At 42.4% G+C, this 16,020-nt stretch overlaps 1 protein-coding gene across 1 annotated transcript in view; it reads left to right on the top strand.

Annotated features, from left to right (window-relative positions):
• LOC144504127 (low-density lipoprotein receptor-related protein 1-like) overlaps positions 1-16,020 on the top strand; it is a 1,391,705-nt gene that overhangs the window by 1,083,490 nt on the left and 292,195 nt on the right. The window contains exons 49-52 of the mRNA XM_078229303.1: positions 6,665-6,784; positions 8,162-8,275; positions 10,357-10,506; positions 14,809-14,931. Of these exons, the coding sequence (XP_078085429.1) occupies positions 6,665-6,784; positions 8,162-8,275; positions 10,357-10,506; positions 14,809-14,931 (507 nt within the window). The remainder of the gene's footprint in view (positions 1-6,664; positions 6,785-8,161; positions 8,276-10,356; positions 10,507-14,808; positions 14,932-16,020) is intronic.

The raw sequence follows: 16,020 nt of genomic DNA on the forward strand, positions 1-16,020 counted from the left end.
GTGAGAACTCCCTGATTTTTTTTTTTCAAAATAGTGCCACAGAATATTTTGCATTCATCTGGGAAGCACGGAGTGTCTCTGTTTAATATCTAAAATTGCCACCTCTGACCGAGCAGCATTCTTTAGTACTGTACTGGAAAAAAAGCTTACATTTCTGGAGTAAGATTGACGGTGGCATTGTACAGGTAACTGAGAGGGCAGTCACATTGCACTGGACCATGGAGGAGAACCATTGGAGGAGGAGGACCTGTTGGGCGGGATTTTCCGGCCGCTCTCGCCCCAAGATTGGAAAATCCTGCTCGAGGACAATGTTCTGCCCGTGCCAGGCAGGATGAAAAATTCCGCCTCTTAACTACCCCAAAGGCTGCAGAGAGAGTGACAGTTATAGGGAAGTGTGATGCATCATGGGCACTGTCACAAGGGTGGCATGGTGGCACAGTGGTTAGCACAGCTACCTCACAGAGCCAAGATCATGGGTTCGATTTCCGGCTTGGGTCACTGAGTGGAGTTTGCATGTTCTCCCCGTGTCTGCGTGGGTTTCCTCGGGATGCTCCGGTTTCCTCCCACAGTCTGAAAGGCATGCTGGTTAGGTGCATTGGCCATGCTAAATTCTCCCTCAGTGTACCCGAACAGGTGCTGGAGCAAGGCGACGAGGGGTATTTCACAGTAACTTATTTGCAGTGTTAATGTAAGCCTACTTGTGACACTAATAAATAAACTTTAAAAGGGTTCATTTTTGACTTTGGTAAGTGCCATTACATTGGTGTAGTAGAAGCAGGTGTCTTATTAGAAAAGTTCAAACTTGAAATTGCAGATTGAAAGGTGACAATGCATTGAAGGACTTCAGAGGGGCAAGCTAAGTATGTGATTTGGAGTTGCATAGAAAAGCCAAAGGGATTGAGTGTCAGTTTTTGGATAAAGGACGGTAGCAAATAGGAGTATGTGAGGAGATAAACTATTTCATTCTGAATGAATGTGAATGGGCTGCAGTGTTTTAGAAATGAGATCAAATGAGGACAGTGTCAGAGAGGGAAGAAGCTAGAGAAAGATGGCTATCAGAAGTTAGTTGCATTATTCAAATTTATTGCTTCAAAGGCAATATACCCTCTATTAATTTACACATCCAACAAATCTGACTGTTCCAGTTGGGGCTTTTAAAATAGTCAAGTATGAAAAACATCAAGCATCAAAGTATATATATCAGTTTGACAGAAGATGAGTGTTTTAACATTTTGTGAAGATTAATTACAATATTATGAGAAATTCTCACTGAATTCTTATGAAGAAGCAAAGTCACACTGTCTCGACTATCAGACAGACATCTTAGCTCTTTTGTGACTGAAGGGATGCAACAACTCCTGACATACCACCACCCGGGATGCTTCAATGTAGCTGTTGATAGCAATTAACACGGGACAATCTCATTTACACATAGATTAAAGAAACTGCCTGTCTACCGATGCATTTTACGGCCAAGGAAAACCACATGCTTTACAACTGAAAAAACACACCACATAGCAGACTTTAACTTCATACATACACCTGCATGAAAAAACAACATAAATTAGATAACACACAACGTTAGCTGTTCAGATGTACAATGGACTCCACATGAAAACAGCAGCGGGCATCATTTTTCAAGCCAGAATTATTTATTGATGTAAAACAATTTAGCTGACATAAATGTATTTCTTGGAGCATCAGCAATGTTACAAACACCCTAAGGAAGATTATATAAAAATGCATTGTAGCTTGAACAGAATGTTCAGAAACTGGATTAACCTCACAGGGGGTTATCAAAGAAAAAAGATTCATGAGTTGTAAAAGCCTCGGAAAACTGGAGTCCAATTCCCAAAGGTCAAAAGGACATTAATGAGGTACATTGCCACCAAAAATAAATTGTATGGTAACTTCAGCCACTCAGCATCCCTGGGCTGGGCTGTCTTTGAAGAACTCATCCGAGTGCATTAACAGTATTTCCATTTACCAAACGTCCAACACTTCATTTCCCCTCTGTCGCTAACAATGACAGGGTCCAAATGTCTATAATGAAAAAATAACAACCACCACAAAAATTAATATTCTAAACCAAATTGGTAAATCAAATCCTTCCATGTTGCATTGACAAGTCAACTAATTACTTTTGTACACTCCCTTTGTGCCAGTCTTGTGTTTTTGCCTGTCCTATTACTCCTGCTATCCCAGTGGCTGCAGCATGGCAGGTGGAAGGGAGGGCACTTAAAATGGTCTTGAAGGACAACTTCGAAATGCTCTGAGCCTAGACGGCCCAACAATGGACTGCACTATCTCGGCGTAGGGTGTCAGCTGTTTGGGCTTGCGGTCTGACAGGCAAGAATAAGGGCATTGCTGAAGTGGCAGGGGCTGGAGAATGAATGCTCCCTTCTTGAGAGAAAACAGCAGGAGTGTGCTCCATGGATTTAATATTACTTTCTGGGGTGCTGCTTAGCAATCCTGGTTATCTGGTTGAGGATAGATTGCTGGGCTACTGTGACATTTGTACACTACAATTCATAGGCAGCAAGATGATCTTGCATAACCTCAGTCTGAGCTTCCACTGCAGCCCCAGAGTTAAGGGGGGTGCGGAGGACGGGGGCAGGCTTGGGGGTGGCAGCTGCCTTACTGCAATGGAAACTGAGAGATAGGACTTCATATTATGTATTTTCATTGGGTTCACAAATGCTCTTCCTTGGCAAAAATTTGCACTCTGCCGGCTGAAGTGAAAAAACCGGCCTGTAGCTCTCCAGCAGCACAGGCGAGTTTCCTCTCCAGACATTCCAGTACCATATACAAAAAATCTGGAGGTGCGGCCCACGCCGTCATGCCGGCAGAGTGGGCCTGACAGAAATGGCAACACCAGCTCCACAGAGATCAGGGCGCTCTTTTTAAATGGCGTCCCTATCTGCACTAAAAAATAATCTACTTCCCCCCCTCCCATGAATATGGGGAAACCAGCCCCCTGCACACATGCAGAGGAACAAAACCCCCCCCCCCACCACCTCCCCCCCCCCCGCCAACTCACAGATAAGGGGATTCCCACAAGCAACCATCTCCCCTGCAGATAAGGGGAACCATCCCCACTCCCACCCCCACACAAGTACTAGGGTAGCCCTTCCTGTGGAAAAGGGGAACCCCCCTCCCATAGACAAGGTAAACATCCCCATTCATTTGGACAGCCACCCCTGTAGATAAGGAGAAACACCACCCCCCACCACCACCTCCAATCCCACCCCCCGCACTCCCCCCATGGATAAGGGGAAACCCCCTCCCCATGGATAAGGGGAACCCACCCTCTTGAGCAGACCCCTTCTGGATAAAGGGAACCTATGCCTCCCCCACCCCACAAGCACAAGAGCAAACACCCACCTTCTGCGAATAAGGGGAATCAAAATTACCCTCCAGCAAACTGGCATTTGCAGCATCCTTAATTCCTTTCCTGCAGGTCTCTCACACTTGCTGTCTCATCACATGCAGATCCTGCCTCTATGTTACTCATTAAACTTTGATCAGTGTCAGTATCTGAACTGGTGGCTCCAAGTATGAAATCAAGTAACAGAGCTATATCATCATCACCATCATTGTCATCTTGCTGTTCCGGCACTGTCTGGCCTGATTGCACTTCCTAGGTATCTGAAATGAAACAAAATGGTCACAAATGTAAGTTCTGATGGAGGGTTTAAAGTTTTAAAGTTTGTTTATTGGTGTCACAAATAGGCTTACATTAACACTACAATGAAGTTACTGTGAAACCCCCTAGTCGCCATACTCCGGCGCCTGTTTGGGTACACTGAAGGAGAATTTAGCATGGCCAATGCATCGAACCAACACAACTTTTGGACTATGGGTGGAAACCAGAGCACCCAGAGGAAACCCATGCAGACAGGGGGAGAATCTGGGTCCCTGGCACTGTGAAGCATCTGTGCAAACCACTGTGCTACTGTGCCGCCCCAGGGGGACAGGGGGATTGGGTAGTGGGGGCAACTTGGAAATCAGAATAGAGTGTGGGATGAGGAGGAGCTGTGATTTGAGAAGTAAGATTACCCATGAGAAGATCATCATCTTCAATGTAGTCAGTGACTAGCAACAAAAATCCTAATATTTTCAAGTACTGTTTCATCCATGAGGGTCTGGATATGCAAGTACACTTGCTCATGTGGGCATTGCTGGCAAGGCCAATAATTTTTGTCAATCCTTAATTACCCTGGAGAAGTGGTGGTGGGCCATCTTCTTGAACCGCTACAGTTCAGTAGGTACACCCACAGTGCTGTTGGGAAGGGAGTATAATTAGTTTAGCAAGGACCTGTTTAGATAGGCTGAAGTGGAGTGTTAGCGCTTAATGATCAACATCTTTATGAGGTTATAATAAGTCATTCTTTCTTTGATCTGCTTTTTCAATGTCTGTATGTTAGTTTCAATTATGAGGTGTGAAGTGAATTGGACTTCTGTTATTGATATGTTAACTTTGTCCACATGATACATTCATCGAGTTGTAAAAGCAGCAATCATTTTCAAAGTCGATATTTAATTGTTAATTTATTTTCATCAGCAATTCAGGACATGCCATTGTCATTATATTGCTCATTGGCTCTGAGTATGGTGCATACTGGTCCCTCTGATTCTCTGAGGACCTGTGAACCATGAGTTCTCGAAAACCTAGCCCGACTCCACAATAATTGTGAGGGGGGATATGAAATGGATATCCCTACGATGGATTTGACCACAACATTTTCCCATGCTGGTGAAAATTGCTGGATCTGGGAATAATGGCAGAAATTCCAGAATCGGGTACCGCCTGCCATTTTTAAAGCCCTCCTCAGAGTCAGCCTGATTCTGCAAAACCCTGGTCCCATGTTGCAGGAAATTCAACTCTTGTGAAGTTAATTGAACCCATCCTCCCTAAAATCGGTTTATCTGATATCATTATTTTTAGCACACTATCTTTAGTGGTTAGCACCCCTGCCTCACAACGCCAGGGATCCAGGTTTGATTCTGGCCTTGGGTGACTGTGTGGACTTTGCATGTTCTCCCCATGTCTGTGTGGGTTTCCTCTTGGGTGTCCGGTTTCTTCCCACAGTCCAAAGTTGCGCACGTTAGGTAGATTGGCCATGTTAAATTGCAGCTTGGTGTCCCAAGATGTGTAGGTTAGGGGGATTAGCAGGGTGAGGGGAAAAGGCCTGGCTGGGATGCTCTGTTGGAAAATCGGTGCAAACTTGATGGCCAAATGGCCTCCTTTTGTACTGTAGGGATTCTGTGATTACTGAGGGTTACTGTATTGACAGTGGTGCCATTTGCTTATGATAACCTACAGCATCATTTGAAGAAGAATTGGATGTTTTGCTGGTGTGCTAGTTGACATTTCTCTTCCTAAACCACCTCTAAAAGCAAATTAACTGATTGTTTATCTCTCTTTTTTGTGAAGTCCTGTTGTGTATACATTGGCTCTTGCATTTGCTGGTATTTACATTTCCAAAGCAATTTATCGGCTGCGCAAGGCTTAGATGTTCAATAAGATATTATATGAATGCAAGTCTTTTATTTCTTAATCTGCCAACATTAAAACTTTTATCACCTTGTTAAAGCTAGACTATAAACTGCAAATCAACATTATGACCTCCCAACTGCAATTTTGTACCCAGGCAACAATTGCCTGCATGACACCAGATTGTGCTCAAATTGCTGTCAGTAATCTCCCTCTGCAATTCAGGAAGCTAATGCAGAGAGTAACTGAGCTCGGCTCACCAGTAACATTCACAAACTATGCTGAATAAGATAATCACAGTCAGGTTGTGAGAGGGACACTACACTTATTTTCAGTGCTCCTGCAGAAACATTAGCTTGAATTTGTGAAGGGTATACGGCTACCGGGCACAAATAGAATTGAATGCCCGCTGTGAACAGCTCGAAGATGTATCAAAACCACCTGAGCAAGTACTCGGCAACTGTGTGTCCAAGAAAGAACGCCAATCTTTGGGTGGAGAGCGACAAGCATATTGAAATTAATGCATGTAAACTATGACCTCTTTATTCTAATTAGCAAAAAAAAAATTACAATTCAAAAGCTCGATGTGGCGTTCATTTTATCTCTGACCGAAATATGTCAATCAGATGTTGTTATCAACTCCCCCACGGTTTCTGCCCTTGAAATTAAAGTCACTGCCAGTGACTAAAAAGGGACTAACTGGGGGGAACAGTCATCAAATACAAGTAACTAGAACGTTTATCAGAGTGATTTTGGCCAAATTGGATTTTGAACAATAATGCACACCAGAAACAAAAGAGTGAAAGGGGTGTGATTAATATGGAAGATGAGAAAGACTCAGATTTGTTGGAAACATTCTCCTCTCCCCAGTAATGAAGGTGTCAGGGCAGACGGTGACAGAAGAGAAGTGGGAGAGAAGCCTTAAGTCACGAAATTTTGTAATGATCACAGAAAATTACAGCAGCTGCCTTGTTAAGGAAAACAATTAGGAGTGAGAAAGGTGAAGTTAATAGCCTGTTTCTCCAATTAACCTCCAATCCAACTTTGTAAAATTGATTGCTGAATGCTTGAAACATTCATTGTCTTACTGGACACTATCGTCCATCACATGTGATGGATTTATCATCTTGCCGCTTCACTTTTGCTTCTCTGGTTTCTTTGCATCAGCAAACAGGAGCTGTCGAAAAGGCTTTAAGCATTGTTACAATGGCCGCTGCATATCCAATGCAAAGTGGTGTGATGGGGTGGATGACTGCGCTGACAACTCAGATGAAGTATCTTGCAATAGTAAGTATTAGGTTGGTGTTGTGAGCAGTATTTGCACTGAACAATCTTTCAAATGCCTCGTTCACCATGCAGGTGACCAAAATAGCAGAAATTAAATTATTTTATCTCCAAAGATGTGCAGGTTAGGTTGATGTCCTGGGGACCTGGATTCAGATCCCGCCACAGCAGATGGTGGAATTTAAATTTATTTAAAATGATCTGGAATTAAGAATCTACTGATGAAACCATTGGCGATTGTCAGAAAAATCCACCTGGTTCACTAATGATCTTTCGGGAAGGAAATCTGCCGTCCTTACCTGGTCTGGCCTAAATGTAACTCCAGAGCCACAGCAATGTGGTTGATTTTCAACTGTCCTCTGAACAAAGGCAGCCAAGGATGAGCAATAAATGCTGGACAGGCAGCAACACCCATGTATCATGAATGAATTAAAAAAAAGATTGGCCATGCTAAATTGCCCATTAGAAATAGAAAGAAACCCTACAGTGCAGAAGGAGGCCATTCAGCCCATCGAGTCTGCACCGACCACAATCCCACCCAAGCCCTACCCCCACATATTTACCCGCTAATCCCTCTAACCTACACATCTCAGGACTCTAAGGGGCAATTTTTAACCTGGCCAATCAACCTAACCCACACATCTTTGGACTGTGGGAGGAAACCGGAGCACCCGGAGGAAACCCACGCAGACACGAGGAGAATGTGCAAACTCCACACAGACAGTGACCCGAGCCGGGAATCGAACCCGGGACCCTGGAGCTGTGAAGCAGCAGCGCTAACCACTGTGCTACCGTGCCGCCCGTGTCAGGGGGATTAGCAGGGTAAGTACGTGGGGTGAAAGGGATAGGGCCTGGGTGGGATAGTTATCAGCGCAGTTTTGATGAGCTGAATGACCTCCTTCTGCACTGCTGGGATTCTATGATTCTATAATATATCATGACCTGAGGATTGCTTTCCAGATAGCCAGTTTCCAGGATTACATAGAACATAGAACATAGAATCCATTACTAGAATCCATTCAGGCTTTCCCCAAGAACAATACTTTCATTAAAAACAATTGACTTTCAAATATAAGTAGGGGTACATTTTGCTCCCAACATTCTTCCTTTTAAACATTACTCCATGGCATTCCTGATCTCATGTTTCCCATGTTATGTCCCTTTTATTTCAAGGTTTGCACTAATTCTAATCGGTTAAATATTATGGTTTGCAATTGCCTATGAATTGTTCAGTGCGAATGAACTATAATTTATTGGCCAGCATTTTCCGCAGGTACCCTTGGTAGATTTAAATTCCATCCATTCAGAAAATTAGTAACTTAAGTAACTGAAACTGAAGCTAAGAGCATAACTGTACCTTGACCTATGTTTTACTTCCAGATTCCACATGTGGTGCAGCTGAATTTCGATGCAGAGATGGGACTTGCATTGTCAAATCAGCACAGTGCAACCAGGTGATAGATTGTGTAGATGCTTCTGATGAAACAAACTGCGGTAAGTTGTAAGCTTTTGCCATGTGTTGTTATTAGCATTTCACACAAAGTAGATGCACATTCACTGGCCAACAGACATAACTGGAAGGCATCAGTTACTCAAGCATTATTTTCTTTACTGCTGCCAAAACACATTTGAAATGTTTTATGGATAATATAAGATCATAGGACACAGGAGCAGAAGTAGGCCATTCAGCCCATCAAGTCTGCTGTGCCATTCAATGAGATCATGACTGATCTGACATAATCCTCAACTCCACTTTCCCACCTTATCCCCGTAACCTTCGATTCCTTTAAAGATGAAAAACTTTCCATCTTAACCTTGAACTTAACTGTTCACAATATCCCAGGTGCCTCGTATAGTTTTAGCAAGACTTCCCTATTTTTATACTCCATTCCCTTTGAAATAAAGGAAATTCCATTTGCCTTCCCGATTACCTGCTGAACTTGCCTGCTAGCGTTTTGTGATTTATGCACGAGGACCCTCAAATCCCTCTGTGCTGCAGTCTTTCTTTATTTAAGTAATATTCAGCTCCTTTATCCTTCTGACTAAAATGCATAACTTCGCATTTTCCTACATTATATTCCATTTGCCAAATTTTTGCCCACTCACCTAACCAGTCTATACCCCTCTGCAGACTGTCATGTTCACCACTTGCCTGCCTATTTTTGCGTCATCTGCAAACTTGGCAACAGTACATTCACTCCCCACATCCAAGTCATGAATATATATTGTAAATAATTGTGGCCCCAGCACTGATCTCTGTGAATCTCCACAAGGTACAGATTGCCATCCCGAAAATGCCCCATTTATCCCAACTCTGTCTTTTATCAGTTAGCCAACCCTCTGTTCATGCTAATATGCTACCCCAACCACCATGGGCTGTTATCTTATTCAGTAGCCTTTTGTGCTGTACATTATTAAATGCATTTTTGGAAATCCAAGTATATTACATCTACTGGTTCCCCTTTATCATTACTACCTCAATGAATTAAAATAAACCTTTCAGGAATTATCCCACTTTGTGAAGCCATGTTGACTCTGCTTGAATATATTATATATTTCTAAATGCTCTGCTATTACATCCTTTATAATGGACTCTAATATTTTCCCAATGACAGAAGTTAAGCTAACTGGCCTCAATTTAGTTGTTTTTGTCTTCCTTTTTGAATAAGGGTGTTACTTTGGCAGTTTTCCAACCCTCTGGGAATTATCCAGACTTTAAGGATTCTTGGAAGATTACTACCAGTGCATCCACTATCTCTGTAGCTGCTTCCTTTAATATCCTAGGGTGCGATGCAACCCATCAGGTCTAAGGGATTTATTGCCCTTCAGACCCATAAGTTTCCCTCGTACTTTATCTCGAGTGATGATTTTTATATTTATTTCTTCTCCCTCGCACCAACTTCTACCCCTTGATTATTTAGTATTTTTGGAATGTTATTAGTGTCTTCCACTGTGAAGACTGATGTAACTCTGCCATTTCCAGTCTCATTCTCTAGGGGACTTATGTTCACTTTGGCCTCTCTCTTCCTTTTTATATATTTAAAGAATCTCTTGCTTTCCATTTTTATATATACTTGTGAGTTTACCCTCATAGTTTATCTTCTCCTTTTTTGGCCATCTTTTGTTGGATTTTAAAACTTGCACAATTCTCTAGCTTACCACTAATCTTTACCACATTTCATGTTTTTTCTTTCAGTTTCGTACTATCTTTAACTTTCTTTGTTAACCATGGTTGATATATCCCCCTTCCTAGAATCCTTCTTCCTCATTGGGATATATCTTTATTGTGAGTCATGAACTATTTTCAGAAACATCTGCCATTGCTGATCAACCGTCTGGCCTGCTGAACTCCATTCCCAATCCACTCCAGCCAACTCTGCCCTCATTCCTTTATAATTACCCTTATTTAAGTGCAGCCCAGTTGTTTCTGATCCAAGTTTCTCACTCTTGAACTCAATTATAGCATTATGTAATGTTTCAAGTAGATCATAATTTCCAGTGAAATATAATGTCTTTTCAATGAGATGCGAACATTATTTATCTTGACTGGGTGATTTCTATCAATTCTAATGCAGGCAACACAGACTGCACTGGTTTCTATAGAGTTGGAATTAAGGACATAAATTTCATAAAATGTAATAGTACCTCCCTCTGCATCCTTCCATCGTGGATATGTGATGGCTCCAATGATTGTGGTGACTACACAGATGAACTAAATTGCAAAGGTAAACATCCTCTGTAGTTTATAATAAAAATAATAGACAAACATCCGAAATTGAAAGTTTATCCTAAAGAGCCCTTGCAACCGTGGGGTGGCACAGTGCATTGCTGCCTCACAGCACAGAGACCCGGGTTCGATCCTGGCTTGGGTCACTGTCTGTGCGGAGTCTGCACGTTCTCCTCATGTCTACGTGGGTTTCCTCTGGGTGCTTCCGTTTCCTCCCACAGTCCGAAAGACATGCTGGTTAGATGCATTGGCCATGCTAAATTCTCCCTCAAAGTACCCGAACAGGTGCTGGAGTGTGGCGACTAGGGGATTTTCACAGTAACTTCATTGCTGTATTAATGTTAGCCTACTTGTGACATTAATAAACTTTAAACTTTAAAAGCTTTAACCCAGGCAACTCTGGGGAAATTGTGCCAACAACATTGAATGTTTTACCATGATCTGTTTGAGGTAAATATTCTTTTCATGCTCCATACCACTGATGGAACATATTGATTTTTTGTTGTTTTATCAGGGAGTAATTTTCACATGTACAGCTTTGCTGACTTTTTCCCTATTCTTTCTAGCTGAGCTTTCTGTTGTCTAGGCCCTTGGCTCAGGAATTCCTTACTGAAAGCTCCCCATCTCTCATTCCTCTTTTTTGACTGTTTACATTCTACCTCTTATGGCCGAGCTTCTCCTTTTCCAATATTTCCTTCGCTGTTGTCATTTTTTCCCTGAAATGGGTGCATTTCAATATTGGTCACCTAAACAAAGGTCCAGTGAATTTAGCAATGCCCTGTTCATGTCCAGATCAGGTAGGTTGGTTGCATTGCCAAGTTCTCCATGCTTGTGCCTTCTTTTGAATTTATGGCATGTAGTATTCAGAGAAACCAAGAGCACACAATAGGAGATTTCTTCTAGTTTTGGAATTGTGCCAAGCATTCGAATTAGAATTTAAACTGCCAGCCAGCTGTTTGAACTTTGATCCCACATTTTGTGATATGATATGAAGTTGTTCTTTGGGTTATTACATTGTAATCCACATTCACCTTTCAAGTGTTCTCTACATTATAATTCTTTTGGGTGTATCATAGTGTGCTATACTGGGTGAAACCGGCAAGTTATTGCCATTATCTGCCATCAAAGAAAGTGACAACATGCAGCTATTCACATTTCATATTAATGATGAACAGCAGGTTATGTGAAAAGCCCCGTACCCAATCCTCTAATTGCATTATTAAGAAATGTGTGAACATTAAACAGATGTGCTTAGAGATTTAGGTTGGTGGAAATTCTGAAGGGTAACATCTTATTTAAAACATATTATGATTGACATATTTAGAGCACGGATCCCAGAGCAGCCTCCTTAGCAAAGCTAATGTTCTTTTTTCATGATGTAGATGCAAGCAGCACTGTGGTAGTTTCTGTGCATAGCTCATAAAGTTCATATCTTTCACCCATGTATCTACCACCAATCATTTTTCATCACGTAACACGATGTTCATGGCACGCATGGAGTCTCAAAATATTTCTCATGTGCAGATAAATCATTGTAATCAGTATTTACGGAAGCAGAAGAAGACAGGGTCGATTTTCACCAGTGTGTATCTGAACTGATAGGCGTGTGTGTGTGTGTGCGTCTGTGTTTGTGGTTGCGGGGGATGGGTGTAGTGTTTAGAAATATTTTTCAGTGGGTTGGGAAAAACTCTAGATTCCTAACTAGGCCTGATTAAATATGAAAAGGGGTCCATTGTTTGTAGCTCAGAGTGCCTACATTAACCCCACCCCCGTGAGTTTAGGAGTGTCACTAACCTCTACACAAATTGAGCATCGATTGCCCCACTGCTGAATTGATCTGCATTGAAAAACAAATGCAATACAAACCAATTTTTATGCCTATAAATATCCTGATGCCTCCATTGTTTCTAAATAGCACAGTGTAGGTAAGCTTGGGTACTAGATTTTAGTGTCACAAACATTTTCAGGACAATTTCATGTTATATTCATTGTAATAAACTAACAAGATCAAAAGCCTTTTCACGCTAACACTGAGATACAAAGCAAATTTGGTGTTGTTATCCTATTCCAACAGACTAACCCAAAACCGTATTATGAAGCAGTCACTGACTAGCAACAGATGATTTCATTCGACAGAACTACCTCATTTACTCAGGCGTCCAGTGGGATGTTCAATGCCATTTTGTGTTATCAACTCCTACTAATAAATTAGCTTCATATGAATACATTTAAAATATAAAAAACTGAATATAGCTGTGTGGGCCAAGGTAGCATTTTATTCACTGAGAATTAGCTCCCACGCTTTAAGCAATCTTTTAAACTTTATTTTTAAATTCTGTTTGCATTTATTTTTCTTTCTTCTAAACTGTGAAATGACAACATATGTCAACATCACCTGAAATGATCTGCAGCCAAATGGAATGAATCAGAGAGATTTTCCTCATGTCCTGGTCCCTTAATGTCAACAACTTTCCTTTCCTGAGAAAATGGTCCAACTGTCTCTTAGGTCGATTTCCGGCGCGAAGCTGACGACACCACAAATTCAGGCCCCGGAGACGTGCAGAGGCCGTGGAGCCCAATGGGGAGCCCGCTAAATGGCCTCCGCTGATGTCTGCCAGCCCGCTGTGCTGTGAGAGCAGCACAGCAGGCTGGGAGAATCGTGCCCTCCCCCCTCCTTATATTTGGCCAATTATAAATTAATGCATGGAAGGTCGTTTCTTTGTGCAGTAACCATTTTTTTTATTGAACATGTGGTTGCCGTGTTCAAAGTATTGTATCAAGGCACCAAGGCATGTTTGAACAAAATGAAGAATTTGCAGTGTGACTGGCATCAAAGGACTGGGCAGACTGATGCAACCAGTTATCCACAAACAACAGCACAGGCTCACTCCTGAAAACTGTGACAACCAAAGTGGTTCACCACAAGCGAGCGGCTGTCAGAAAAGACTAATGAGAAATCCTCACGATTCCTCACTGCGTCAGGAATATTCTGATTGATATGAGTTGGCTTTATGGCACTGCACATTCGAAAATATCACTTATCAATCTTATAAACTCAACAGTCAGCCGATCATTGAAGTCTCTGGGCTCAGGTAACGTTGATGGTGGAAGTTGTCAGATCATCGCAATAAGCCATAATGAATGACTTACTTTGGTGCTTATTCATAATTCAAACCATGAGATGAAAGCACGCCAAAGAAATATGCTGCATTTCAAATTCCAGCTGTACAAAGAACGTGCAAAGCAGTGCCCGTTATTTGCTCCAAGAATAAAAACAAATCCGCCACATTCTGCCTGAACTAATCCTCACACAAGATCAGTTAATTGATCTGTTTTAATAACGATCATTATGTTTAAAAGACATGAAACATCGCTAGAAAAATCAAAAGAAACTGCCACCTCCACAGACTAAAACATATTTAACTACAACCACGTCTGTTCAATCTCTGAGTACTGAGGTGTCATCTCAAGAGCTCCTGTTCTCCTGTGTCAGGGAACACAGATCTTTATTCAGTCTACTCGCTCCACACTTCAAACGTTGACTGCCCACTCAAGGCGGTTCCCAACCAGCTCACCCCACATCCCAGTTCACGTGATCAGTTCCCTTAAAGAGGCTGTGGCCCAACATGCATAACAATGTCGATTCCCATTTCCGTTTTCCCCCAACTCCTTCAGTCCATTAACCACAATTTGATGGGTAAACCACTCGATTTCTTAACTACAACTGGAAGATTACCTCTCTCCAGCTACCACTTGGCATTCTCCTTCCCCGCGTCTCTCTGCATTCCCATTTCCTCGCCAGTTCCTCAGCTATTTTCTGACCGGTGCACCATATCGGACCGAACTGATCTACTTTCGCATCTGGTTATCGTCCACTTTCTCCCTACATTCACTGGTACAAAAAACCTGCTAGGATAAGTCTGCGTGATTCATTCAGTTTGGGCTCTATGAATCTGCCAAAGGACCAAATTAGTCGCTGCTAAGTTCTGACAGGTACGGCAGACTGTAGGCTCATTGTGCCTTGCCCAGCATCAGAACAGTGAGTACCCGGAAAATCAACCCACCCTTTCTGAAACTTTGTAGTCCAGCGCCAATGAAGAATCTCTACTCAAACCATTAACAGAATCCTGTTTCTTTCAGGTGTCAATATATTTCAGTTTTATTCTTTCTTTATTTGTGTTTTTGTTAGTTGGGTTCAGTTATTTAAATGTGACTGAGTGCTGTGCAGTATCTTCTCCAGAGATTAGTTACGAGCTTTCTGAAGTACTCAATAACTAGCCTGTATTGATTTTTCTTTCAGCTCACCACAAACTCAAATGCAAAGAACACTACTTTGCATGCCCAAATGGGAGATGTATTCCAGCCTTTTGGATATGTGACAAAGAAGAGGATTGTGAAGATGGCGCAGATGAATCCCATTGTGGTATCTAATCCTTTAGACTAGCCATACCTACTCCTAATGCTTCTGTGTCAGCCATTCTTGCCTCTGGGTCAAAAGCTCATTGCTTCAAGTCCAACGCCAGAGATGATTTAATAACCTAGGTTGGCAACTTACTGTAGTACTGAAGGAATGTTGCAATATGAGAGGTGCTATCCTTTGGATGAGATGTTAAAATGAGACCCTGGGGTGAATCTTCTCCCTCCGTCTGCCACGGGAATCGTAGTGGGTGAGGGGCGGACCATGGAAATGTCTGTTGACCTGGGGCAGGATTTTCTGGTTTCGGGGCGAGAGCCATTATTGGCTGTAAAAAATCCATAGCATAATTTGAAGAAGGTCTGGGAGTCCTCCTGCTGTCTTGGGCAAAATGACCCAAATCTTCTGATATGGGGAGAGGCCTTCATCTCAACTTACTTCACTAATATACTCCAGGACCCCGAGGAAGTCCCAGTGTACATACATACACAAAATTTATGCAGAGGTTTGAAGTTCTGGTTTCCAGTTATATCTGCCCCGACTGCTCCATGATTCCAAAGGCAGTGGGGTTTTTGTGTTTTCGTGGGGTGTTGTTGACGGGGACGAGATGAGGGTGGTGAACGCTGTCAGATGTGAGAGTGAGTGGGTATGTGAATAATTTTGGGGATTAAGAAGGGTGAACCTTGCAGGGATGCAAAGGAGGGGTGAGCAATTTCAGGGGTGAGAGAGAGGGTGAATACTTTCAGGGTTTCTGGACGGTCGAGGAATAATTTTAGGTATGAGAGAAGTGGGTGAGCATTGTCAGGGAGGAGGAAGGCTGGTGAACAATTTTGGGGGTGAGGGACATTGGAACATATGAATCAGGTGCTAGGAGTAGGCCATTCAGCCCCTCAAGCCAATCTGATTGTAGCCTCAACTCCACATTCCCACCTATTCCCAGTAAGCTTTGACTTCCTTGTTCATCAAGAATCTACCTTCTTCAGTTTAAATCTATTCATTGACAAACAAAGACCCTGCTTCTACTGCTCCCTGGGGAAGAGAGTTCCAAAGATTCACAATCCTTTCAGGGATTTGTTTTTTCTCATTTCTATCTTAAAT

Source organism: Mustelus asterias, chromosome 14 (assembly GCF_964213995.1).
Source record: "Mustelus asterias chromosome 14, sMusAst1.hap1.1, whole genome shotgun sequence".
Taxonomy (NCBI): domain Eukaryota; kingdom Metazoa; phylum Chordata; class Chondrichthyes; order Carcharhiniformes; family Triakidae; genus Mustelus; species Mustelus asterias.